This window comes from Rhinatrema bivittatum, chromosome 18, assembly GCF_901001135.1.
Source record: "Rhinatrema bivittatum chromosome 18, aRhiBiv1.1, whole genome shotgun sequence".
NCBI lineage: Eukaryota > Metazoa > Chordata > Amphibia > Gymnophiona > Rhinatrematidae > Rhinatrema > Rhinatrema bivittatum.
In genome coordinates, this window is record NC_042632.1 from 37,050,437 (window position 1) to 37,077,647 (window position 27,211).

Here is a 27,211-nt window from a genome sequence, read left to right on the forward strand (position 1 = left end):
TCTTAGTGAACCTGAAGCCAGCCGGCCATTATACAGGGGAGAGAGTCAGTGGTGCACAGAGATGTCTTAAATAATCAGCATTTGATGGCATAACAGCCAAATGGAGTCAATTTGAGTTATGGTATATGTTAAAGGATGCCCATGGGGTAAGAGCTGTGTAAGGCACAGAAGTGTCTGCAAGTACACAGACATTTAAATACAGCAACGCAGTAATCCACAGTCTATAACACAGAATATGCAACTTAAACTTCAAGGACAAATAGGAAAAGAGTCTGGAGCATTTTTAAAGGTTTATTCTTTGCAGGAAGGTTTACACATTGAATTGTGCTTACTCTTCCTTGTTCCTGTTCCGGATTTGTTAATGTTCAGATCACGGGGACAAAATAAGATACGGTCTGGCCTTTAAGCTTCCGCCCCCCAACTTTCCTGCCTTCTCCAAAGGCAAAGCACTTCATCACCACTGCGAACGATCGCGTGCATTCCTCATTCGATAAACTCCCCAGCTCTGGCACTGATTAGACCCTTCTGCGAAACTGCCTCCTGCCCCCTACCGCACATGCCCTACTCTGCAAACCACGGCACTACGCCTTCATTTTTAATATTAAATATCTACATAGACTGTTCTGGGTTAGTAGGAATGCCACAAAAGCTTACGAAGCAAAAATACAGAGGTTCTAGAAGTTTTAGGATAAAAACAGGTTGATCGTGATCAATCTCATTTAATCCAAACTTTTTTTGTTTTTTTTTTTTTACATTATTTAGCATCAAGGGGCAAAGGATCACACAGATAATGTGAACGAGTGAGTGAAGGCAGGTTCTAGTGGTATAGGCTAATAAGATTGAGTTTCCTTTAATTTGTTCTTGTTTCTAGCACCGTTAATATACTGTTGAGATCTACATTAGCACCTTGTCCCAGAAATTAACATTTAAAAGTTTTGGGAAAAACAAAAGGTCAAAAAAGGAAGAATAAAAAGGAAAAGCAACAGGGAGGAAGTCACTGGCTTAGATCACAAGGTCCTTGTCGATATCCTCTGGAAAAAAAGAGAAAAAAAAATGATTGAATTAATTTCTGAGCTTTGGGATGCAGAACACACAACAGCACATCAGACTGTGAGGGCAATTAAAAATAAGTCATAGTATTGTTATGGAGGATCTGTGATAACCGAGGCCACAAGCAGGAGTTTCCTTGTGAAAATTCGCTTGCAGGCCTACCCAAGCAATGCTCCATAATAGGATGTTTGCTGTGCCTGGCATGAATTAGCAGACAACTGTGTCCCGTATCCTTGCTCGAATAACTTGCCTAGATAGTCTGGTTGGGATTTAGTATTCCAGTTTATTCAGTGCCCACAGCATGTGGCATGGCAATCCCTTATTTGATATGTGGTGGCTCAATGGCAAGTATCTGGTAATGATTAGAGTGCACATTGGTCATTAGGTGACACAAGCTCTGACTTGAGCTATACCTATTAAAATGTTACAACAACTTTTCTTCATATTCTTTTGGGAAGGCTATTTATACGGCACGGATACAGCCTGGCGTTGCTATTGTAAGGAGCGGCTTCTAAAATGTCGGCAAGGGAAGAACCAAATGAATGAATCTGTTGCCGCCTTGCCCTTCGATGTTGATACTTACGCTCCTTGATGCCGAAGCACTTGGCCCATTCATCAAGAGCGATGTACTTGTCATTGTCGGAGTCACACTCCATGAAGAAGCGGGTGGTGCAGTGTTCCATGGGGATGAGTGGAGCCCGGAGAGGGGACAGCTCGGTGTGGGACAGATAGCTGCAAGGAGCACAGAAATACATGGGTATTCGGGCGCAAAGTCATGCTTTCCGCGTGCCGTGTTCCAGAGAACGTGGCTAGGGAACGTTAAATCATAAGCTTGTTCTTCTCTTCCCGCTCCTAGACATCTTCAAATACCGGTCTTGTTTTCTGATCCTGGCTATTTAAAACTCAAAGCAGGCACAATGGTATGCGCATGTGTAGAGAAGGCTCAGAGGGAGAAAAGAGCAATCCAGAATGTTAGAAGCACATCAGGTTTGTGAGGTCCCTATCTCTGCATTCACTTTCTGAGTCTTCTTTTCATTTGTGATTTCCTATCTGAGCACTATTGGCCCTTCTCCCCTTCCAGCTAGCCCCACACACAACATCACCATCGTGCCAGCTTTGGGATTTGGATTGTGAGTTAAACTAAACCAGGACTGAACTTTCGTGATGCACATATCCCGCACATGCTTCAAAATCCCATTTTTTTTTTTTACCTACCCGTCCAACGCTGGCAATATCATCAGGCATTTACATCTCACTGCACAACATTATTAACCTTCAAAGTTGCTTTCTTTCTGGTTTATCATTTTATTTATTTATTTATTTATTTATTTATTTATTTATAACTTTTCTATACTGAAGTTCAAATAACAGAGTTAATTATCACTCCGGTTTACATTGCAACCATAAAAAACAGTGACAAAGTTGTCTTACATAGAACAGGGGGAGAGAAAAACTTGGATACAGCTTAAGCATGGGGAGTAACGTGTCAAAACTGGTAAGAACTGATAAGAGTTGGCTTTTTGGGGTAACAAGGTATTCCGAGGGAGTAAAATGAATCATTTTACTTTGATCTTTGTTGCTAAGGAATAAAGTGGTTTCTTTCTTTGCTTATCTCAAGAATCATTTTTTTTCTCTTCCACATTAAAAGTTTGCCTTCAGCTTTGTGCCTATCCCTTTGCTTCACCACTATGCTTTCTGCCTTTTTCTTAATTTAAATGTTACTGTCCTTTTGTTACCAAATATCAACCCATTCTATTAAGTGCCTTGAACAGTGGCACCATGGGAAATAAGTTAATAATAAAAATATCCGATCGTAAGCCAGAAGTGAAGTGATTTTGGAGCAAGCAATGGTGGCTTAGCCCTAAACTGTCGGATAGGTACCTGAGTAGTGGTTTCCAAAGCTGTCCTCAGAGGACTCCAGTCAGTTGGGTTTTCAGGACGTTCACAATGAACAATGATGAGAATATATTTGCATGCACTGCCTCCGCTGTATGCACAAAATATCTCACGCATGTTCACGGCAGCTACCCTGACTATCTGAAGGCTGGGGGTTCCCTAGGACAGGCGGGAAACCAATGTCCGAGAGCCAACGTGTTCTCCTGGATAACGTTCTCCAGGTGTAACTCTTCGGCCCGGTTAGCAGAGAAGCCATTTTGCACTTTGCACACAATCACTTACCCATCGACTGGGTGCTGATCCAGCTGACCAAACTGCCAGTGCACAGGGAAGATGTACATGTTGTAGTTCTTTTCGAAGTCACGGACCAGCAGCTCCACCGAGTGCTCTCCAGCTTCCAGGCGCTTCTCGTTCTCATGGATCTTTTTCACCTGGAAGAAGCACAGCATAAAATGCTTTCTGGCTTCCTAACGAACCTGATATCGAACCTGAGTTCCTGTTCGTTCGGGTTCAGGCAGGGAGACTGTGTTGGGAGCTTCCTGAATTCTTCGCGAGATACTGTTCTCGGTGAGCACTGAAGCCCTCATGCAGGTGGAGGGATGGGGAGGTGTGGTCACTAACGTGCAGGGGAGAATTCTGTGTGTGGATTAGCACTGGGACAGACTGGTGTACGCACTAATATGTGAGGCTGATCTGGGTCAGTTTGTTTGACGTTAGCAGGGATTTTCTGCTAGGTCAAGCCAGTTGGCCAATCTGGAGCCTATTGTTGCTGACCTGGAACCTTTTTTGAAGTGGAGTGGCAGGTGGAGGCCACAGCTGGTCCCAATCTGATATCTTTCTTTTTCTTTAGAAACTTACCCGAGGTTTGAAATGGCTGCAGTTCCCTGTCTATTCTGGAATACACATGTGCATTTCATGTACACTATGATCCATAGTCAGTCACTCAGTGACTGAGAATAGAGTTGGTATAGCATTGGTCTGATCACTTTTATGGGACGCGGGTGTTGTAGACGAGCAGACTGTTCACTGAGTGTCACCCCCTGTCAGGTTTCTCCTTACCCTGAGCTTCTGTTTCTCATTCAGCAGGTTGTTGCTGTCGTCCCGCTCATACAGGGTGACTAAGACATTCTTCAGCCAGTCTCGCATACGCAGGGGGAATTCTGTCAGCTCAGCATCCAGGCAAGGAGCGATGACTGTAAAACAGTTACAAGGACAAAAACCAAGCCGGTATAAAAATACCAGAAAAATCCTCATGCAGCCTTGTTGTGTACAGTAGCATACAATGCAAAGGTAGTTATCGTACCATTCTATATCTTCTCGTGTGCTATAGTTTCTTGTTAATATCAGGTTTTCCTTTTATTTCCTTTCTGCTCATCCTTTCAGGCGATTCCAGCTCCCTTTCTCCTCTCCCACCTATGGTTATGTTAATGTAAGTGCCGTGATGTTTTTTTAACAGGGAGAGCAGGTTAGGACAGAGCCCTGGCTCAGCATGTTGAAACAAACAAATGGCATAGCTGTAGCAGACTGCTCTTTGCATCCCAAGCTTTGGAAATGCTGAGCCAGTAGAAAAGTTCGACGTGGGTTTTGTTCAGCTATTAATAATCGTAAGGAATCCCGCAGCTGTAATGTGTCTATGACGTAGACACTTGGCCCTCGCTTCTGGAACACCCGTGCCCCATCTCATATCTACCACGTTGCTCATTCTGGCCTACAAGGATCACACTGTTTAGATGGAGAAGTGAGCCATTTGTGTAAGGTCAGGATCCCGGCACCTAGTCATGTGCGATATGAACCACTGGAAGCCCCTGCAGGCATCCCGGGTGTGAAATCGAAGGGGAAACCGATTCTCCTGGTCCATGCAGGAGTCACCCTAACAGTCTGATCTTTCAGACTGCAGATATTTGGAAGGGTACATCCTGAACTAGGATGGATGAAAAACTATTCTGCTTTTAGTCTCACGAAATCACAGGGAGGGCAGTTTTGAAAGCCATTAAAGCAGCGATTCATCCATGTGAAACAACTTGGCTTAAACCTGCTCTCCTCACAGCAGCTTAAAAGTGAGCATGGGCTTCCAGAGAGCCGCTTCTGTGGGCACGTTTGGCTCGGGAGTGTAAAACACACGTGTGCATTCAATTTTCAAATAATGTACATAAAGTACAGGCATTAAATACGCCCACTGCATGAGCTATTTGAAAATTGCCCCTTGAGGTTTTTGCACACTATAGGGAGGGCAATTTTCAAAAAAACATTTACCGGGGTACATGGCTCTTTATCCAGGTCAGTAGGCTTTCTGAAAATTGCCCACTCTCTATGCAAGTAAAATGAATCACAGGGATCAACAATGCAGGGCCGGTGCTTCCATTAAGCAAACTAGGCAGTCGGCTAAAACCCCAACTTTTTTTTGTTTTAGTTAGACTCCACTTTTCAGGCACTTCAAAGTGGATTAATTTCAGATACTGGAGGTATTTCCTTGTCCCCAGAGGACTTACAAACTAAGGGGCAGATTTGCTAAGCATTTTTCCCAGAAACACAAAGTTTGAACCTGAGGCAATGGAGGGTAAAGTGACTTGCCCGTGGTCACAAAGAGTGGGTAGTGGGATTTGAACCCCCGGCTTCCCTGGATTGCAGCCCACTGCTCTAAGCAGCAACAACTTATCAGCACAAGGCCCAAAGGAGTCCTGTGCGAGAGCCAATATTGCCAAAGAAGGGAGCCCTGTGCTGGAGCGACTGCCGCCAGTAGGAGGCAGTGTTGTGCTGGAGGTAAGTAGGGGGAAGAGGGAGCCTGACCGAAAGTTTGCCTAGGGTGCCAAATACTCTTGGCAGGATTTGGTCGGGGAGGCAACAATATGCATAGTTTTTCATTTTCAAACTATTTTCAAGGGGGGGTTGGATGCATACCATATATGCTTTGCCCCCTCCATATGTTTGGCCCATAAAGGTGGGGGGGCTACAGTGTGTTGATGAGTGAAAAACATCTTTCGCATTTAAATGTATGCAAGCCTGATGCACTGGCACAACAAATTGTGAAAAATGTTCAGGTGAGTGTAGACTTTTAGTAGCCAATGCATTTGCTTATAAGAGCACTTACATTTGCAGGGTCCGATGTAATCCAGGTGCAGCTTGTGTCCCTTTTTCGTACCTTCCAGGGTGCATTTGGTGCCAAAGAAGTGGCAAGCAGATACATAGGTCTTGTTGTCAGTGCCACAAACCTGGGAGTAAGAAGTGAGGGGAATGAGCGTTAGAGAAATTTTTATGAAGGCTTGCAAATAGAATGAAGACCAGGACTCCCCGCAATGATGTGTGATGAGAAATGCATGTGCCGGTGTTGCACCAAGCTATGTGTCTTCCTTTGAAAGAGCTGATGGTGAGTAGGTATTACCGCTTTGCTTCCTCTTCTGAGTTTGGTTGCCCAGTCGTTAATAATTTCCAATTCCAGCTTAGGGAGTTATGGACTTACCTTTTCAAACTCGCCAACACTGGCGGGACAGCTGGAAGGGTCCTGGCACACGCACATGGGTGAGTTGCTCTCATCTACCTCACACACCTTTCCATGCTTGCAGTGATGGTTCAGGCAGGGATCTAGGCGAGGTCAGAGAATGAAACTTAGAGATAAAGGGTGGACAGCCTTGATAAGGAAAGCAAAAGGAATTGGCAACAGTGATGTGCTCTGCTTAGTTTGGTACCAACCAAATCTGGCACTGGTATTCCATAGGGAAATGTAGAGGCCAAGCACTCCTCTCTCAAATATGAAAACATTGGAATATAAATAGTATTTTAATTTACAAACAGAAAAGTAAAAATCTTACTTAAACATACACCTATGGGTATGGTTACAACTGTGATATATGGTAGCCATTACAAAAGAGAACTTGAAGACATTGCATCGCTGAAACTATTTTTCTACATGTCCCCACTGGCATTATAATCTCCAAACCGATAGATTCCCAAACTTTAATTCCTGCTCAGACAACAGTGGTTCCCGGTCTTCTGCTGACCACGATGCCAGAATAAATTTCAGGTTTTTAGACTGATTGCAAACAACTGCTGGGTTCTAGTCATCTTAGTCTCTTGGATATCGACAACTTGCACAGGCTGCCTGTGGCCTATTGCATCAGAAGGCATTGCACTAGGTGATAAAAAGGGATGTGTGTGTGACAGGGAAGCTCCTTACTCTCAGGAATGATATCCTCAACGTTTTCAATTGCTTCATCAAACTCTCCGACTTCCACCTGCACAGGGTTTGTCCCCACAGGCTCCTGGAAATAAAACAAGCTCGGTCAGTCATTCCTGTTGTCTTAACTGGTGAGCAGCAAGGCATCTCTAGTCTGCGAGAGGCAGGGGCATAAAGTCCAAACGAAAGCCAACAGTTTTGGAAAGGGCCCCCAGAAGGAAGGGGCAGGGCGAGATCCACCTCAACAGTTCTTCCTTGGGTGCCCTACACTACAGGGGATGCTTGGGCAGAATTTAGGCCACTGGTGGACAAACGTACTCTTGATGTGACAGCATGATACCCCTTATAAATATCCGAGCCAAGGTAGAAAAGAATGGTATATTTAAATCTGCATTTCATCTTGATCCTTGTGTGTTATTCCTGCCAAATTCAACAGAAACGATTTTCAGTGGAAACCTGGTCAGACATCCAAGACTTTCTGAGCATGACTTCACCGAATAAATGCAACAAGTTCAAAGTGCTGAATCTGGAGGCTTGAAAAATCGAACATATAGAGCACAGCACTAAATGCCAAAATACTGTTTGGCCTGAATGCAAAGTGTTATGTTTTATGCAAGCCCAACACAACACATCACCCGCAGAATAGCATCCCTACTGTGAGGCATGGTGGCAGCCTTAATGCAAGGTATGAAAATAAAACTCTGTGAGGACAATAGTCAAAGGGTTTGTCCAGCTAAGTTTGGGCTGAACCTGGCTCAAAGTTACATGGATAGAAAAGAGGTGGTGCATTTAGCTAGGTAAGTCTGGTCAGGAGGGCAGGTCTAAAGTAAGCCAGGTAAATGTATTCAGCTAACTATAACCAGGTACGCTGAACCGGACTTAACTCTTCACTGACTTTCCTGGCCAGAGTTAGTCTCCTGAATTTACATAGCTAATTTGCTGCTCTCCCTGCTGCTCAGTTTTGACCTCTGTATTTCTGGGCTCATGGATGTAGCCATCAACATTCAGAAACTATGAGAAGAGATGGCTGGGAATGGGAGAGTCAGGGATCTGTTATTGATTAAATTAGTGAACTAGAGGCACTGTTTGAAAGGACAGCTGATGAAAGTGGGCAATAAGCAGCAACGCATAGGTAGAGTACGTATGTTATTTCTTTCTGCAATGGTACATTTGTACAGATGAACTCCATTTTTACACACCTTAAGACTAGGCATACGCTGCGGAAGGTAATGCATGTACTAAACCGAGCATCATCGTGTTCTGCTGATGTGATTTTTCTGCTTACATTGGACCACTGATTCCGGAATCAGAATTCCTCTATATGTAGAGTGTAGTCCAAGTCAGTGCCCTCGGCAGGGTTGGCACAAAAGTGAAACTGGGAAGGAGGATTGAAGAAGAAAGAGAGGAAAAGGATGGGCTATCAATACGTCTTACCTCGATTATAGTCTCCTCTACCACCTCAACCTCTTCTGGCAAAGCATCCTGCTGCTGCGGGAGAGAAGAAAGAAAGCAAACTTCCTTCAGACCAAGGAGAGTTCCCAGGGTAAGTATTTTAATGTAACTCACATATCTCATGTGGACGGAAGCTTCCCTTTTTTTTTTTTTTTTCCCCACACCCAAGAGACCAGAGGCCCCCATGATTTCCCTGGTCTTTAGTTTCTGCTGCCCATCCCACTGTAGTCTCGCGTGAATCACGTTGCTTGTTCCATCGAGTAAAAAGGACTCCAAACTTCAGAATAATTTAGCAGAATGCAGTGGGAAAACAATTCCAGCCACTATGCTGACGATATCAGAAAATCTCCTTAAAGGGCTAGCTGCGGGTCGGCGCGTGATTCCGAACAGTGCAGCCACCATTACCAGCCATTCTCCTGTGCAGACTCTTTCTTAAGGATCAGTCGTGTCTCCGAATAGTTGGAGGGGGCTGCCTGCTACCAGCAGATATCTCTCACAATAGAGGGCAATTTTCGAAACAGCTTGCAGAACTGTAAAGCCTGCGGGTACGTTCCCCGTGAAAACTGCCTAGGGAAAGCGTACCCACAGATCCGCCATCTGTTTTTTTGCCTGGATACTTTTTCCCTTCAAGATGACGCACTCAGTTTGTAAAATGCAAAACTACATGTGCTACTGCCTCCTCCAACCTAACCCCGCCTCTGAGCCTGACTATATTTTCTGCACATAAAGGTGGACACGTTGTCAATTCCCCATGTGCACTTTTACCTGCAGAAAGAGCTGGCAAGTTTTAGACAGCCAATTATCCCAGGTGAATGGCTTTAGATAATGGCCCTCATAAGGTGGCGATGAACAAAATTTCAGAATTTTTGGTGAGAACATTGGTTTTCTGAAATCCCTGGCTGATGTAATCATGCCTGTGGACTCGCCTGTTTTCCTTGGGAAGAATGCATAGAACCCCTTAATGCCCCAATGACTAATAAAATTTGAATTCACCGTTTACTGTTTGCAGTACAGAAATCAATATTGCACACTTGGAAGATTGGTCCTCCCTCAGTTCTGGTTTGGAATGTAATAGTGCAGAGTTGGTGGTTTTGCGGCACACGTTCAAGGTGTAAGAACATAAGGAAGATCTGGTCTTCTTTTATGAACACTATGAACTTCCTGCTGCTGACCCAATGTCACCAGCATGAATATATTGTGCTTGGCCTCTGAGGCTGATGTAGATTGTATCTTATTGTTAGTTGTTGGGGCTGTTGGCTGAGGGCATTGCCTTGCTTGAATTATTCTATACTTTTGAATTTTCTTGTTTTTCTTTTTTGCCCTTTGACTCAAATATTAATGTAACTCTCATAGTGGAGCTGCTGGGTTATTACAGCATTACTGCTGTTTTGACATACTGTACCATAGATTATATGTTTTGAAAATTGTAATGAACAGAGTAATAAAAGTAAATCTATTTTCCCAACATTGGAAGTTCTTATTGGGCAACCTCCAGCTGCCAAATAATAACTTATAAAGCAATATCAAACTATATTAAATGTAAAAAAGAGCACTTCAAAATTAAGGGTGAGTTGTAATAGATATTTTAGTGATTTTTTAATACATTAATTTGGTAAAAATAATTTTTAATAAAAATCAAATAGAATAACTGGGGTCGGCTGGGACAGCGCCACTAGATGCAGTCCCGGGGAGGAGAGGGGGAAAGAAAGGCAGAGTAGGAAGGGGTATAGGAAAGTTCCCTCCCATTCCGCTCCTTAATTGGAGTGGATTAGGAGGGAACTGGGAACGGGCCGATCGCGTCACCGCGTGTATTTTTTAAAAATCCCCCCCCCCCAGTCCAGAGGGTGGCTACTAAAATGGTCAGTGGTCTTTATTCTAAAGCATTTGGGGATAGATTTAAAGATCTAAACATGTATACCCTAGAGGAAAGGCGAGATAGGGGAGATATGGTAGAGACATGCAAATATCTGAAAGGTTTCCGTGCGCAGGAACTGAGCCTTTTTCAATGGAAAGGAGGCTCTAGAACGAGGGGTCATGAGATGAGGTTGAAAGGGGGTAGATTCAGGAATGATCTTAGGAAATATTTCTTTACAGAGAGGGTAGTGGATGCATGGAACAGCCTTCCATTGGAGATGGTGGAGACAACAAGAGTGTCTGAATTCAAGAAAGCAAGGGATAAATATAGGGGGATCTCTAAGGAAGTGATGAGAATTACAATGCTAAATTAATTGGATGGATGGGCAGGCTGGATGAGCCATGTGGTCTTTTTCTGCTATCATGTTTCTCTGTTTTTAACTACAGAGCCCACTAAGCTTACCTGAAATCCCTGGGATCTATTGGGGACAGGAATTCCTGCCCCGCTGGCACTATTTTTCAAAATGGCACTGGTGGATCCCAGATGCTTCTTTGCCCCTCCATGCAGGAGGTACCACAGTTTAGTAAATCTCATGAAATGGTTCTTTATTTTTTTACTATGGCTTAGTAAATTTGGAAAAATGAATTGCAGGTCTAAATGTATGACTATGTTTTATTTATTTATTTTTGTATTTATGAAGGTGTTTTATATACTGTCATTCCAAAAGAATATCCCAGTGGTTTACAAAGTCAGTTTTAAAATTCTTGGTCAGCATTCACATCATTGTTGGCTTTCATACTCTAGGTCAACACAACAGCAAAATCTAAATTTAGCTGAAAATTGAGACCATGACTGAAAACCTCCCTAAATTTAGATTCCTAGAGACTTAACTTTAGGCATTGATCATTTTTTGAAAGCTGACCCCTAGCTGCTTCTGAATAAGAAAAACAAGCTGGAGGTAGGCAGAAAAACTGAATTTTTTTTCCACTGCGTTTCGGGAGGCAGTGCCTTGTTTTTCTCATGAAAGGGACAGCATGTTTGTATACCAGAACGTCTCGTGAAATGACGAGGATAAGTTCAGTTCCTTTCCTCGTGCCTGGAGCTGTAAGGAAAATGGCAGCCTGCAACAAAATGCAAGGACCTGCTACAACGGTTCTGGTGCAGTCCCTTCAAAGTGCAATGAATATTACTTACTGGAGCAGCTAGTGCCTTGCCAGCCAGGCAGAGAAGGAAGAAAACCCAGGTCCGCATTTTGCAGTAGAACCTGTTGAAACAAGTAAGGAAAAACCTGGTTAAAAACTGCATTTGTGTGAAAGGGCCTGAAGTGTTCTGTCTTTGAAAATGTGCTTCTGATAGACGGTGACAGAAACATAAAACAATCCTATGTACGTGTACGAGCTGCTGCTTTCATTCCATACTTGTCTTTGTACAGGGGCTCCAGATGCATTTCATTTATCTACCTTGTCCATTTTTTGGTGGGAGAGGGTGGGATTCTGATGTTTGTCCATGTTATTAATGGTCTTCCCTCATTTCATTTCCAAGTCCTTTGACATCAGCTGGTTTTCAGTATTTTGTATGCAGCAGTTTCCCACTTATCCTATGACTTTCAGGGCTGGAAGCTGGCAGCCTTCATTCATAGCTATCTAGAGACTGGTGTTCTCTGTTATACAGTCCCTCCTCCTCCCTGGACCCAGTCTGATCATTGCAGGGCTGGGCCTGCTTTAGGAGCTCATGGAGCAGGGCTCCTTTCAGGACTCTATAATCACAGGGCACTGATTCTGGCTGCTAGGTGTCGTACTTCAGTAATACCTCTGCAGCATCTCCAACCCCAGCTGACCCTGAGAGCTGAAGTGGGGATTGAACTGAGGAACTTCACATAATAATGAACAGTACTAGCCACCTGAGCCATTGGGCCGGCTCTGCAATGAATCTAAAGTCAGTGTTTCTTCAGAGCTGTCAGTGCAGTGTATTGCCAGTTCTTTTTTTTTTTTTACACTGTTGAAGGATCTATCTTTCAGCATTATTCATTAACTATGCATTATTTCAATGCATTCTGTATATGTTAAATAACAGCAGCAAAACTAGTGAATTAATACCAGCTGATGACCCACTGCAGTATGCTGTACACTCAGTCTGGGGAATGTAAAGCACTATTGCATATGTTTGTTAACAAGTTTATTGTAAAGTTTATTGTTTATTGTAAATGTTTATTGTTTATTGTAAAGCACTGTTGCACATGTTCGTTCTATTTGGCACAGCTGCAACGTTTCTGTTAATTGTGAACCGATGTGAGGTTACTAAACAAATGTCGGTATATAAAAACTGCAAATAAATAAATAAATAAATAAATACATTCTCAATATATTATATATACAGCTAGATGCTAATAACTTTGTGTGGGGCTCATCTTGTAAGTCTGCTCCCCAAATCAAAGTAGTATCAGAGCTCAAAGCTTTCCAGATATAGGCATAAAGTGAAATATGTTTGCATAGAAACTTCCTAGGCATTCTATCGTGCTTATCTATTACATTACCCGGGGCAGGCTGGGCACTTCACTCTAAGCACGCCGTAAGTACAATAATACAGTATAAGTAAAACTGTGCAACTGCATTCTATCTGGGCATTGGGACATCTTTTCCTGGCTTTTTATTTCAGAGAATACATTAACTGCTTATAGGCTGCATGTTCCAACACCTGCCTTTTGGTCTAATGACAACTCCAACTGGGGCTAATACAGTTAGAAAATTCTAAGGGTTCCAGGTTTTGAAATAAATTACATTCTATCCAATGTTTTAAATGATCAAGTTTAGCCCTTTGAATGCTTCCCTTATTATTATTCAGAAATCCCTTATCGTCACGGAATAGGTGCGCACAAGATCTCAGTAGGTAAAGGTAAATGCGGTTTTGATCACGTGCATGCAGATTTTCCATGGGGGACAAATAATGCATAATAAGCAAGTAAAATATTTATAAAAACACCCGGTCTTCTTGTGCATGGTTGGGTGAAGGAAATGGATAGATCAAGGGGCCAATCATTGTGGAGGTTTAAAATTAACTCATTGAAAAGAAAGGGTACAACAGTCGCTGGGAAAGGTTTCAATATGGAATACACTTACCCAGTAGTGACAGCTGTAGTGCTCTGTTAACTTTTTTTTTTTAATTAGATTGGGTGAATCTTTAGAGATTCATGATATACCTGGACCATCACACATATTTAAAGTCTGGTTGAAACTTTTAGTACTGATCCAGAAACAGCTGCCTTCTTGGGGTCATGAATGATATTTTCATTTATTTAATAATCTTATATTCTCCGATTATAAAATCATTCAACACAGAGTGTAATAAACATGCATAATTAAAAATGATCAAAGACACAAAACCATACAATAAAACAATACAGTTACAAACCACATGAAATAGAAATCTAAACATAATAATAGAACAGGAAAAACTGTATATAATGCACTTTACAAATCTGAATCAATTATGTCACAATAAGATCAGACTCCTATAAAGCATAGGCCTCAAAAATAAAGACACTTTTGCCTTCTTGTGAAATTGTGTATAATCGCTCTCTTGCCACAATTTTGGTGGTAACTCTTTCCACTGGATAGGACCCATCACTGAGAAAGCTTTTGAGTTAGTTAATTGCTGCTTAAACTCAGTGACTGGTGGCACCATCAATAAATGCGGCGAGGCCGACCTTCTTGTTCTGTCAGTCTGTCAGCGCCTTCTGAATTACCAGAGAAAGCCTCTGAAATCCATTGTAAGGAAGGCAGCCAGGGCTGCCCTGATTCTAACATGATCGATTTGGGTTCCACAGGTTTCCTTTTGCTTTATCTAGGAGCATTACAAACATAATAATAATAATAATCCATTTTGAAGCGCTGAAAAAAAGTATGAAAAGTGGAATATAAATCTAAATAAAATAAAAATAAATAAATAAATTAATTAAATTAAATCATCAGAACCTGGATAATCCAAGAAGATTCCGTTTTGGCACTGATGTTTAATTTCCAGGTGGGACTGAACAGTCCACTCAGTTTATTATATTGTAATTGAACGAACTCAGTCCAAATTTACAGGGTCATTCTTCAATTTGCAATGGGCCATAACCCTCGCGATAATCAGCGCATGGCAAATTACATATGCAAATTTTAAATTTCTTGTGAAGTGGGAGGAGTTAGGGCAGGGTTAAGGTAAATTAGAGGCTGGTAGTGCTGCGAGCGTTGAAGTATCACACATTAGCGCAGGGAATTTCGCTGGAAACAGCTACACCTTTTTAGAGGGCGCCACGGGGGAAAAGGTTAGTAGCACGGCCGATATCGCGAAGGACGATGCCGCAACACCGCATTCCATACTTTGCCGATGCGATGTGGCAGGCTGCAAATTTGCCTAGCCAGGCCCCTTTTCCCAACGCGGTCGCTATCCTTGCTGTAATTTTGGCATTTTGAAGAATCTAGGCCCCTTAGTTCGCAAACCGATTCACACACCGGAAAAATGCGGAAGCTGTGTCAAATTGATTTGATAATTGTTTTTTTTATTGATGCATTCAGATTTCTTTGCAGTTCCTTTGCACTTCTACAGACATTCTTGCATTGGTGGTACAGTGAGCCCTTGCTGGCTCCAGAGCTCTGGGGGTGACTACTCTGAGAAATGCTCAGTACCACTGGTTGACCAGTAGGGGCCACCAGTGGAATGGCAGCTAACTTCCCTCCTGAAGTCCCATTGGATGGGGACCTCAAACTCAGATGCCCTGCGTTGCAGTGCAGAGTGCTGCAGCCTGAGGCATAGCCATAGCCCCAGCAATGAACCTTTTTTTATTTAAGAAAATCTGCATCTGTAGCAAAATCAATTTTAGTTCTGTGAGAAATGCAAAGCAAACTTAAGGAAATCCAGAGCAGATTTCTTTGAAATTTGCCACTGAGGTGGCAGTATACAAAAATGAAAAGCATTACATCTAATGACTTGGCAGTTTCCTTCATTGGGCTTCCAGCTCATTCAGAACCAGGGCTGGAATCTGGTGCCAGTACCTTTCATTATTTGTAATTACCTGGAGGTATTTTTCCCAATCTCCTCCTAAATGGCTTCAGTCCAGACATTGCAGCGATGCTCCCTTGGTGGAGGCCATGCACCAGGACTCCTTGTCAAGCTCTGCAACCATTGGGTCCTTCATTCTGCCACAGGGAGTTGCTACTGCATGATGATTTTGGCATTCTCTCTCTCCCAGAGGCTGTGACTGCTACTTCTGCAGCATCCCCAGCCCTGACCTGAGCCAGGAATTAAACCCAGGTCCCACCATGTGGCTGTGTGCAGCATTGTCAAGGAATCAGCCACTTAAAGATAATATTTTAAATTATTTTTTTCCCTAATTCCATGTTAGAATAGCTATAGATCCTTCAGTAGTGGGCATTATCATATAATTGTCTTATCATTAAGTAGAAAGAAGGGCCAATAATCTAACAGAGAGGACACAGGAGCTCACTGACGCTGAAAGATTGTCTAAACTTGGGCTGTTTACATTAGCAAAGACATCTGAGGAGATTTAAGGATACTATACAGCTATATGACTGTACTCTATAGGAATCCTCGAACATTATGAAGTAGTAGACTTCGCCCAGGTGCAAAGCAGGCAGCCGTCCGTGTTGCCAGGCTGAGAGGGCCACAGTGGCCCATGCTGAGGGTGACAACACAGTGGTGCTTATGCACGCCAAGCCACGAAAGAGAAACGGGACATCGCAGCACTACACGCTGAGCCATTATAGAAAGATCAGCCATGGCAGCCCTGCTCTGTTCCTGCATGCTGCTTCATGAGAGTGGAGCGCCTCCCTCCAATCAGCTGCATCACCTCCTTCCCCACAGGCTGTGACATCTGAGGGGACTCCTCTCTCCCCTTGCTGACACCCAGGGTACTGTTTAGTCTAGCGATCGAAGGTCCTGATTTCACCTCCTTCATAGGAAGGGCTCTTTTCCTAACAAAGTGATGACATTATGGAACATTGTGCCAGCAGAACTAATTATGGCTACGAAACTAAATTGATTTAAAAAAAATGAACTGGACAAGTCTTTAGTAAAAATAAAAGACATTTTGGGGAATCATGATATAGCTATATGCTAGTGAAAAGTGCTAATCCAACAAATGCTGAGCTGATCATCACCTTGGGGCTTAGAAGAAATATTTTTAATTGCTGCAGAATTGATTATAAAGGCACAGGTTTTTAATTTGGAATGTCCCTGGATCACCATTCACCACTAATTTTTCTGGTTTTGTTTGTTATAATAAACACCGATTAATTCCACGGGAAAATAAAATAAAAACTAAAGACAAGGATCCCTACCCATCAAACATAGCTCTCTGTTCCCTACTGAGGTGACTTCTATTTAGCTTCTTTTTCTGAGAAAGGCTGAAGCCTCCCTCCTGCCAAGATCATAGTGGTATGTACAATTCACCCCCATGACAGACCCATATCCGAGCAGGCTAGATCAAGTTGGCCATAGAATGGGTAATTTTCACATAGCGGTAAAGTCTGCATACATTGTACATTATACACACAGACTTTAGCAAAATGAGTTTTATGCACATAAATTCACTTTGAAAATACTCAGGCAAAGTTACAGCTCCTCCTCTTTGGAGGGCGTGGCTTACGCATGTATTTCCTATCATTAAAAGGTCTCTGCAGAAGTGTCTTCCCTGCCCCAGCTCCGCCCCCCTGTCTGCATAAAAGTATGTGTGTTACTTTTACATGCACTCAGTCCCGGGCTATTTTAGGACAGCCATTTATATGCATAAAACCAGGTTCTATGTGCATAAATGGTTTTGAAAATGACTTCCAGTAAGTAGAGTTTTATTGACAGATATGTTTTGGATAGTTTCTTAAAGTCTCTGTTGCACCAATTATACTGCAAAGAAACAGAGGACTGGCTGTTGAGGCTAAAATTCAGGATCTGAAACAGAACTTCTTTGATTCTAGAGCTCTCTTCAATGTCAGGCCCATTTGGAAAGAAAAATCGTTATACTGTAGATAGACATCTACAGGGTCTATGCCCAAGTAACCAGGACTAACCTTTTGCTAGTCTCTTGTCTCTCTTTTGCAATGTATCATTATATCAGATTTCTTTGCCTATAATCAGTAAAGGCTTGCAGGCTCGGCAAATGAGGACATGGGGAGTAGGATCTTTGGTTCACAGGACTTGGGGTCTCATCTGCTCTTTAGCAAAACACACCCAGGTCTCTTCCCTTGCTCTCTCTCTCTTTTCATTGCTCGACAAGCAACGGCAAGCATTTTTCCATTCCTGCACAGACCTGAATCTGAGGTCACTGCCACCGATAGCCCTCTGTGGAAAAGGTCTAGGTAGGAAAGGGAAGCAGGCCCTGGCAAACTCCTCACACATCACCCACCCCTTCCCCTCAACTTGTAAGGGCTTCACTTGTGCTCCTTAAGCATGTGTTGTTTGACTTGGAAGTTGCCCGGCACCTTACTTATATAAAAACTGTGGTAACTTCAGTTTGCTAAGCAAAGAAGCGGAAATAAACAAGGACGCATTTAAAAAATCACTCCTGGATTGCCCTTCGGAACACAAGATCCTGTTTGAAATTTAAAAAAAAAAAACGCATTTATTTTCAAAGGCTGGCATCCTTCCCCTGGGAGCTGAATGAGTTTTCTGAATCAGACACTCGTTGGAAGCCAACAGGATGCTTGTTTTTTTGGGGTATTTTTTGAAGGACCAAAGGGCAAATCAAGCAGGTGGAGGAAAAAGGTGCTGGCACTCAGGACCAGCGCGCATAACCCCTTTGGGGAAAAAAAAAATCCTGAATATCATTCTGACCAACCCAGAGGGTTAACGCTTAGGGAGCAACAATGGTAGGAAGATTCCCATTACGAGAAACTTCATAGGAAGGATAGGAATCCTGACGGAACATGGTCAGTCTGATCTTGATTAGTCCAGTGCCGCAGAGAACTGCAGTGTTTGTTACCTGTCCATTACAACCTATGTTCAGGCCTGGATTTAGGCACAGGCAACACAGGAAACTGCCTCTGGCACCAAAGTTCGATAGGGGCCGGAGCCTTGACGCTGCTGCCGTGCCTCTATCCAGGCCTGCCTATGATTTGCCGCTTGTTCTGTAGAGTGGCGGTGCCCCGACCCTGCAGCAGCAGCACAAACAAGAACTTTCCAAAAGAAAATTTCCATCCCTTCCCCTGCTTCGAGTCTGCATAGTAACAGGAGGTCCTTGTTAGGAGGCCCCGTGCTGAATCTCCTTTTGTTGCTGCTGACTGTGGGGTCGGGGGCACCTCTAATCCCAGCCTATGTTGACTGACCATGTGACATTGGCCAAGTCACTACCTGTCTGGGCTTTCAAATCCCAAATTGTATTTATAATCTGCTTTTCTAAAATAACAAAATTACAATAAAACATAATACTGTAAAATAAGCATAATGCAAATAATATACAAATAATATTTAAAAAAAAACGAGTAAAAGATAGATACACAATGTATATTTGGGAAATGTGCAAGTGTGATGAAATTGATGCCACCTAACCAGAAGTGACTGTACATATGCTTCTAAGCAATCTAATGCACTGTTTGAATGCATGCATGTGATGCAATTGTATATCTAGTAATTTAATCCATAGGTGGGGATCTATGCAATTATGTAGCCTTCTTTTCTTCCACCAAACATCTTTGAGCATGCAACAGTACACTAAACAAATGTACTGATCAATTAGGAGGATTTTTCAATTTATGTTTAGCTTGTGATATCATTGGCATGATCTGGAGTGAGCATGGGCTAGGAAAGTTTGAGTTAAATGCTAAAACTTTAAAGCAGAAAATGCCATAGTTTTTCTGTTCTGCAGAGTGATTTGTTGAATAAGATGTAACATTTCCTATCTCTTACATTTCTCTGACAACAAAGATTTTAAAGAATAAACAGTATTAATCAATCATGTCCTTTTAATCATCCTTTTCAGCAACAGTTTACTCCTGTTCCTTTGGGTTTTCGGCTCACTTAGAACCACTCAGGGATTGTTACCTCCATTTTTTTATTCCACCCCCACTCCCATTGCATTGAGCCCAGTCATCACAGCAGCAGTCTTCAGCCAAGAGCCATGCAGTAGAGCTCCTTTCAGGACCCTATAATCTTAGACCCTTTGTCCAGCCAGTAGGGGATCACCATTGCATGATCACTAGGGTTTCTAACCCTCTGGGGGCTATAAATGCTACCTTTTAGGTATCCCCAGTCCTGGCCATCCTGGGGTTCAGATGCCTGAACCAGAGTCCTTCTGCCTAGCAGTGCATACTGCATAGCACTTGCTACTGAGCCACTAGACTAGCCCACTTCTAATATTTGTAATCAATTAATATTATTAAATCATGAAAAGGCATAAGATCAATAGCTATCAATATCAAAATATAATTATACTGACAGCATTTCACCTTGTCCCAAATTAATAGCATTGTCATACTACTGAAATGCTATAATATTGTATACCATAAGCATTTTAACAAGAATATGATGTTATACTGCCTCAAATCCATAATATGCCAAATCTATTACATAATTTATTTAAATGTTTGGGTACATGTAATACTTTGCAGTCAAACAAAATTACCAAAAATGGGTTAGTTTATCTAGATATTTTTTTAAATCAGAGTTGATCTCCAATTTATTGCAGTTCATCCAACTCATTATCTATTGATAAATTGTAGTTATGATCTGATACTACATATTCTCTCCTCTGCTTCCATCAGTTTTGTATTCTCATTTATAGATAATATGAACACCACAATTGAGACTGCAATAACCTAATTCAAGGTCAGTCAAGAATACTGAACAAAATAATAAAAGTAAACAGGCTGAGACTAATTTAATACTAAGATTTATTTAACAAAAAATGTGGTTTTTTACTGAAAAGTCATTTCAATTTCCAAATTGAAAAAAGGAGAATGTCATGAAAATATTTTATTTATTGAAAAGAATCCACCCACTCACATACTAAGAACACAAAAAATGAAAGATCAGAAATGTGTATGTTTTATGGGCCTTCATAAATCAATACAAACTGGTACAGATTACAGAATGCTTTTCATTGCTGTACTATCTTTGTTATAATCATCAAACTGTTAATAGTCCATTATCCTTTTTAATTTTTTTTTTTTTTTGCATTAAAATCCTCCAGCCAGTCTCATATACAGGTACTTCTCTTGGTCTTTTCAAAATAACCTGACCCAATTTTTCATAATTATTCCCAACTTGCAAAGGTATATCTCAATAAAGCATTTGATGTTATGCATATGAATAAATAGAAAACAAGGAAGATCAAGGGATTTTAGCAGTCCTGAAAACTTGCATCTTTGTCTATGATGGATTCAGGAAGAGAGAGAAAGGTGAGTCTGAGGTGTATCCTCCTGTGTTTCTAATACACAACTCCTTCACGCTGTTGGCAGTGGGGGAATAGCCGAAGGCGACATTGGTATGGAAGACAGGGTTGAGAGACAGTGTTCTGCCATAAAAGAGATTACAGTAGTGGTAGAAGACCCCAGAGGAAGAAACCTTTCATGGGGACTCTATTTTTGGAATAGATTTGGGAGCAGGAAATACTCCCAAATTAAATACTTACTTATTGGGTGCCAGAGGTCAGAAATATAAAGCACGTCATAAGGACTGCTAGGAGGTAATAATAGAATGCCTTTGTTTTTCTGGGTACAAATGACTTGACCAGGGATATAGGGTACTGCAAGAGCAGGTAAAGGAGATAGGGAAGGCTCTTAGGATGTTAGCACATTCAGTGACCTTTCTTGAGGTGGTGCTTGCCTAAAGCATGGGGGAGGGCAGGTGTGCACGGCTGAAAGACTGGTGTGGGGAATAGGGCTTCAGAGCTCTGTCTAGAATTACATGGTAGACTTGGTCTGCATCCATTGGGAAGAGGGTGGGGAGGCCTGAGGGTCTCAGTCAACAATTTACATTTTCACTGACATGATTTTGAGATAATTATGGCGGATGGAAGCAGCAAGAACCATAAGTCCTTCAAGCTGAATCTGTAAGGAAAATGGGCCTGGCAGTTTTTAATCTACTTTCATATTCTGTGTTAGTAGTTTTAATAATAGAAAAGACTCTCTATTCCTTGTCTATGTCAACCTACAAGACTGATACTAGAGAGTTGTTGCTGTGGTGTTCTTTACTATAAAAGACTGGAAAAGTTTTTATGATCTCCCAAGAACTTCTTTAGGGCAAATAAACAGCCTATGCCAGTAAAACTGTGAAATGTATAAATGTTCTGTGCAGCAATTAGCTTAAAGACACTATTCAATAACTGCTTAGTTGTCCACCAAGCAATTGATAAAATTAGTCAGTCTGTCAAAACAAGACCATGGTATTTGCTTAAATATATTTCTGCCATGACTTTCATGTTGTATTTGCTCAGTACACTCAGCAAAAGCACAGCATTATTAGTGTTGGCGACTGAGAAACCAACTTAGCCGAGGAAAATTAAGATGTGTCCTCCATGCTCACCAGTCATCGCCAACAATAAACAGCCCACAGCTAGACTCTTGTTGTCCTGTTTGTAAAAACAGTTCACAGCTGGACTCTTGTTTTCCTGTTTGATGGTGTATGAAGAAAGAGCACAGCTTGCTATGGGCTAGATGTTCTAAATACTTTTTCCTTCATTTTTAATCTACGGGGAAAATGCTTAGTATATCCTCTCCATAGCCCTCGCTAGGTTTACTTGGAAGTAGAGACCTGCAAAACATTCTGGGTCAAATAAACTGCAAACACAACAAGAAAGTCAATGTTAAAAATCGTAATGTACCGTCCATAAGTGCATGATTTTACAAAGAGAAATAACATTTTGCTGGCTGTATATTCTGAGGATACATATGTGACCTATGTGCGAATTTCCATTGTATAACTAATTTTATATAACTTTGTCCAGCCAAAATTGTTTGGGGATTTTCAGTTCAATTTTCAAAATCAGGATATCAACTCTATGACAAAACAATGTTTTGTTTTTAAAAATACCAAATCCCCAATTCTGCAAATTCCTGAGCCATAGAAATGCTTGAATATATGAAAATATTTGACCTTTGCCATTTTTTGTTTTGCTGCAAAAAAAATATATTTGGGCCAGTTCAAAGCAGAGTTGGACTCTTAGAGGTGAATTTTAAAAGTCCTATGTGTGCCAAAGCTGAGAGATACACGCAGAAGTTGGGCCGGCACGCGCCGTACGGATTTTAAAAGGCGCCCGCGTACATGCGTATCTCACGGAACGCGCGCAAATAAGAAGTTGAAAAAAGGGGCGGAGCGAGGGCATGGTCTGGGTGGGGCAGAAATGTGTGCGTAAGTATTTATGTGCACAAGCGTGCATTGGGGTCCCCTGCCGTGTAACTTTATTACTGGTATGGATGGTGTGTAAGTAATAAAATAAAATAAAAAAATAGGCTAGTCAGCGGGGTTTTAAGGGTTGGTGCTATTTAACAAGGGGGTTAGGAAGTCCTGTCCATTACCTGAGCAAACTGGGAATGAACTGAGGAAACTGGTAATTGCAGCTGTGTGTATCCCTTATAAAATTCCTCCCCTTAAGCAGCAGAGGCGGCATTTGTGTGCATATGTGTGTCCGTATAAAATTGTGTGCATATGTATGCACGTTCAGCCTATTTTATACCATGCATGCATATACGCGCTTATGTTATAAAATGGCCGTGTCCTTTAGGGCGAGCTGGCATACGTGCAAAAATGTGAGCCCGTGCGGCTGTTTCAAAGTTACTGTCTTAAGCTTGATTTTATTACACACCAGCAAATTTTGCAGAACAAAGGCCTAAAGCAGATTTGTCCTTTCATGAGATAGATTTCTGGAGGAGGATTTCTAGCCAGTCTTAGTCAATTTATACTTTGATTCAGTTCAGTATCCTTTGCCAATTAGTCCAGCTGTTCCCCAGTTGTTTTGTCAGTGCTCTTTTCCCAGTTGAGAGAAAGAAGCAGGAAACTGAGATTGGATGGCAGCCTACTTAGACGCTGCATCTGGTACACTGGGTTTTGTATGCATAGATAGACATGACTACTTATTAAGACCTGCACGTACTGTAGAAGGGGTCAATTTTCAAAAAAATACTCAGTATTTATGAATTTATTTGATTTATATCCTGCTTTTTCGGGCACTTCAAAGCAGATTAAATTCAGGTACCGTAGGTTCACTCTGGTGTCTAAATGTGGGTCCATTTTAAGCTGAATTTACAGAAATAAGCTTAAAGCTGAAAATTTGCCAGAATATTAGGATCCTAAATTTAGGCATCTAAGTTACGTGTCTAGTGCTGAAAATCAGAGCTCACTGCCTACCTTTTTTACCCTCCCTAACTCCACCCATACCTGCCCACGTTTTAGGCATTTATATTTAGATGACTACTGTCAAACATAGTGTTCAGCTGCCTCTCATTGGGAGGACTTCATAAAATGGGCAACCAAAGTGAGCTCCCTTACCCCTTTGGGGACTTCTTAATTGCAGCTCCTGCTCTCCCTCAACCTGCATCAGAGATAGTAGCTTACCAGAACAAAAACACATTTCAAAATATGCCTCCATATGCCAAATTTACATAACTTACAAAAATTCCAACCCAACACCTGAGCCCCAAGCTTTCCAGTCCCAAAAAGGAAGACAGGGCACCTGTTATCCCCGTGACTAGTGATTCCTGTCCCACCATTCACTATTCCCCTGCTAGTCTGCTCTGTTGGATTAGGTGAAGAGGGCATCAGGCTGGAGCCATGTAATCAGGGCCCTCCTGATTGATCTGGGGGCCAGGCCCCTTTTAAAATTAGCTCACATTTTCTTGCTGTGAAGTGTTGCCCCTGGAAATTCTGCATCATAAAACTGAGCTTATAAAAATAAAGCGCAATTTATTAATTACTTAATAACGAGTAGGAATCCTTAAAGAGCATAGCTTCCTCTTCCAACATTTTTGTTCCGTCCCTTATTATCCCATATTAGAATTTTCTGGTTTCTCACATTTGAGCCTTGTTAGGTTTCAAGATCTGGTAATGAAGAACTGTGGCTGCCATCCTAATCTACCTGGATCTGAAATTAAGGTTAACAAACAAGTTGTCGGTGAATAAAAAGCCAATCAGGCAGCCATTGATAAAGTAGTAGTTTGCCAGCTGTTATCCCAATTTGGGGAGGGATAGAGGAGAGGGGATACAAGCATTTGAACCCATTATGGTTTTTCCTCTAAATGAAAACCTGAATGAGACCAATGGGTTTTAACAGTTTTCCAAGAATGGAAGCTAACTTTCGGAATCACAGAGGTAAACGTTGAAGGAAACAATATCAGTTCCTTGTTGTGAGTGTGTGTATGTGTTGGGGAGGGACTGGGCGAGGAGGAGTCAAAAGCTGCAATTCATCCTCTATAGATTTAGGTCCAGCCTGACTTCTCCTCAGTGAACACGCAATACAGCTCAGCATCAGTAATTCTGAAGTTTCTCCAGCTAGACTTGTAGCTCTTCCCAAACCATGGGGGCCTCATTTCCCAAGCATTTTTCCCATAGACACAAAATTGGGGAAAAATCTTTAGTAAATCAGGCCCCCATGGGTTAGTTACAGACACAATTCCCCCAGCTGTTTCTGAAAAGATCTTTCTGCAGAATGGAAGAAAAGCGGCCAGTGCTTCTTCTAAGTGCCCCTGGACAGTTTTAAATAAACTACATAAAAAAAGGTTTTCTCCTGCTCATCAAGCCCTCTCTAGCTTATTCAAGGTATTAATGTTGTCTCTGGTATCTTGCTCTTTGCCCTGCAGATACGTATTTTGTTTTAGGCAGTGTGAATGCTCATCACCTGTCTTTGAAACCGTAAAACAAAAAAAAAAGGAATAAATAACTGGAGTAAATGAAAAACAGGGCCCTCTTCACTAAAGTCAGTTTGAAGGCACGCCACAGAGGAGCAATTCAGAATGGCAACTGGAGTTGTTCCAGAGAAAGAGAAGCCCCGGAGTTTGTGAGAGCAGAAAAGGCGCGTACAAAAGCCTCCTCCAGCCATCCCTGGGCGGGAGGAGAGGGCCTGCATCCCCGGCCCGAAGCGGGGACCCTGAAAGGGTTTCCATGGCAACCGGCATTCCTCAGGCGCTGAGTAATGTAAGAGGAGCGCTCGCCACTGGTGGGTGGGGCTTGGAGGAGGCCATTCGAATCCCCCCCTCCCGCTCTTTATCCTACCCATCCCCCATTTTCTGCTTATGTGGCAGACAATGGTTTCGTTTTAACTCCTTCACGCTTCGGCCCTCGGAAAAGATGAAGAAGAAGAAGAAGAAAAAAAGAAAGATCCTCCCAGTGAAACAATCCCCCGACCCCCGCGCGCGCCTTTATTCCTCTGGGGCGGATTTTAAAAAGCATTTACTCGAGCAAAACTGGTTTTTGCTCGAGTAAATACACTTTACTCAAGTAAGTGGGCTTTTCAAAATTGCTACAATGTATGCCATTGAATTGTCCATAGGATTTACTCAAGTAAGTGCACTTTACTCGAGTAAATAGCTTTTGAAAATTGCTACGATAGTATGTCACATTTACATGCGTAACTCCTTTGAAAATGACCCCCTAAGTGCCCATCTCCAACAGGAAGGGAGTCAGGCTCAAACCTGCTGTCGGAACGAAATGGGTCTCCTGCTCAAGAAATATTCTTTTTTTTTTTTTTAACTCCCATCTCTTTCTCAGGAATACAGCTGCCTTTGAAGAAAGAAAAAAAAAAAACTGGCACGCATGGAGGTTAAAACAAACCCAGCTGTAAACTTCCAATTCACTTCTGACAACAACTCCTTCTCGTAGACGATACTTCTAGGTCTCTCCTTTAGTGATTTTTTGTTATTCCCTCCGGCTGTCGTCTTTATTCTAAACCCCCTGATAAAAGCATTCTCGGACCCGAGAGAAAAATAGTCTTCTTAGTAGAAATAGACTGCATGGGCTTCATCAATGCATCCCCACTGGAAGATGCAAGTTGGGATTTTGCATACATGTTCTCTTCATAGGAATGCTTACAACTTAGTAGCATCCACTGTACAGCACAAGGAGAACCCACAGCAAACTTTTAGAACTCACAATCTTTACCAGGAGAAATATGTTTTGACATGAAAGTTAAAAATATATATATATATTTCTCAGCTGGCATTATAAAGAAGTAGCCCTGATTAAATTTCATGTAACAGTACTCTGTGTTCTTGCAACAATCCAATACAATAAATAGGAGGATGGTTAAAGATACAAAACGTTTTATATCATCTTAATTCAAGGTTGGAAAAAAAAAAGATTTTTTTTTTTTAAACAGCTATTTTCTAATGAAAACTAGAAACTAGCCCAAAACTTTTAAACAGAAGGTTGCTCCTATGGATGCAATTCAATTCTACATGTAATGCTTTTGCAGTAGTGTTTGGAGATAAATGATGCAGAATTTAGTGTTGAAATATGACCTATGTTACTGCAAGGAACAAGGAAAGGCTATGCCGAGGTAAGACGAGAAAAGAATTCTAGACAGAATTTCTTTTCCCAAAGTTAAACCTAAAAAACAAGTTGGCTGCTTGCGCAGGAACAAAAGAATCACAACAGCGGAAAAGAAAAAGAAAGAAGTGATTTTTTTTTTTTTTGCCTGTCATACCTCAGTGGGGAGGACGAGATGAGAAAGCTTCAGGCTGTCTGAAGGGCTGAAGGAATCTGAAGGTTTTAGAAGTCAACTCTGGACAGGAAACTGATCAGAGTGGGGCTGGGTTTCTGTCTGTCTCGTTTTCCAAATTGGAATCTCTTCTGCCCTTCCTCTCTTC

General features: G+C 41.9%; 1 protein-coding gene across 1 annotated transcript; it reads right to left on the bottom strand.

Annotated features, from left to right (window-relative positions):
- Positions 1 to 278: 278 nt before the first annotated feature.
- Positions 279 to 27,211, bottom strand: SPARC (secreted protein acidic and cysteine rich). The gene is made up of 10 exons (XM_029583582.1): positions 27,049 to 27,211; positions 11,619 to 11,688; positions 8,552 to 8,605; positions 7,118 to 7,202; positions 6,404 to 6,525; positions 6,035 to 6,155; positions 4,006 to 4,139; positions 3,229 to 3,377; positions 1,634 to 1,782; positions 279 to 1,031 (listed from the first exon to the last, which is right to left on the bottom strand). Exons 2-10 carry the CDS (start codon positions 11,673 to 11,675, stop codon positions 1,003 to 1,005), a joined length of 900 nt encoding a protein of 299 aa, XP_029439442.1. The 5' UTR covers positions 11,676 to 11,688; positions 27,049 to 27,211; the 3' UTR covers positions 279 to 1,002.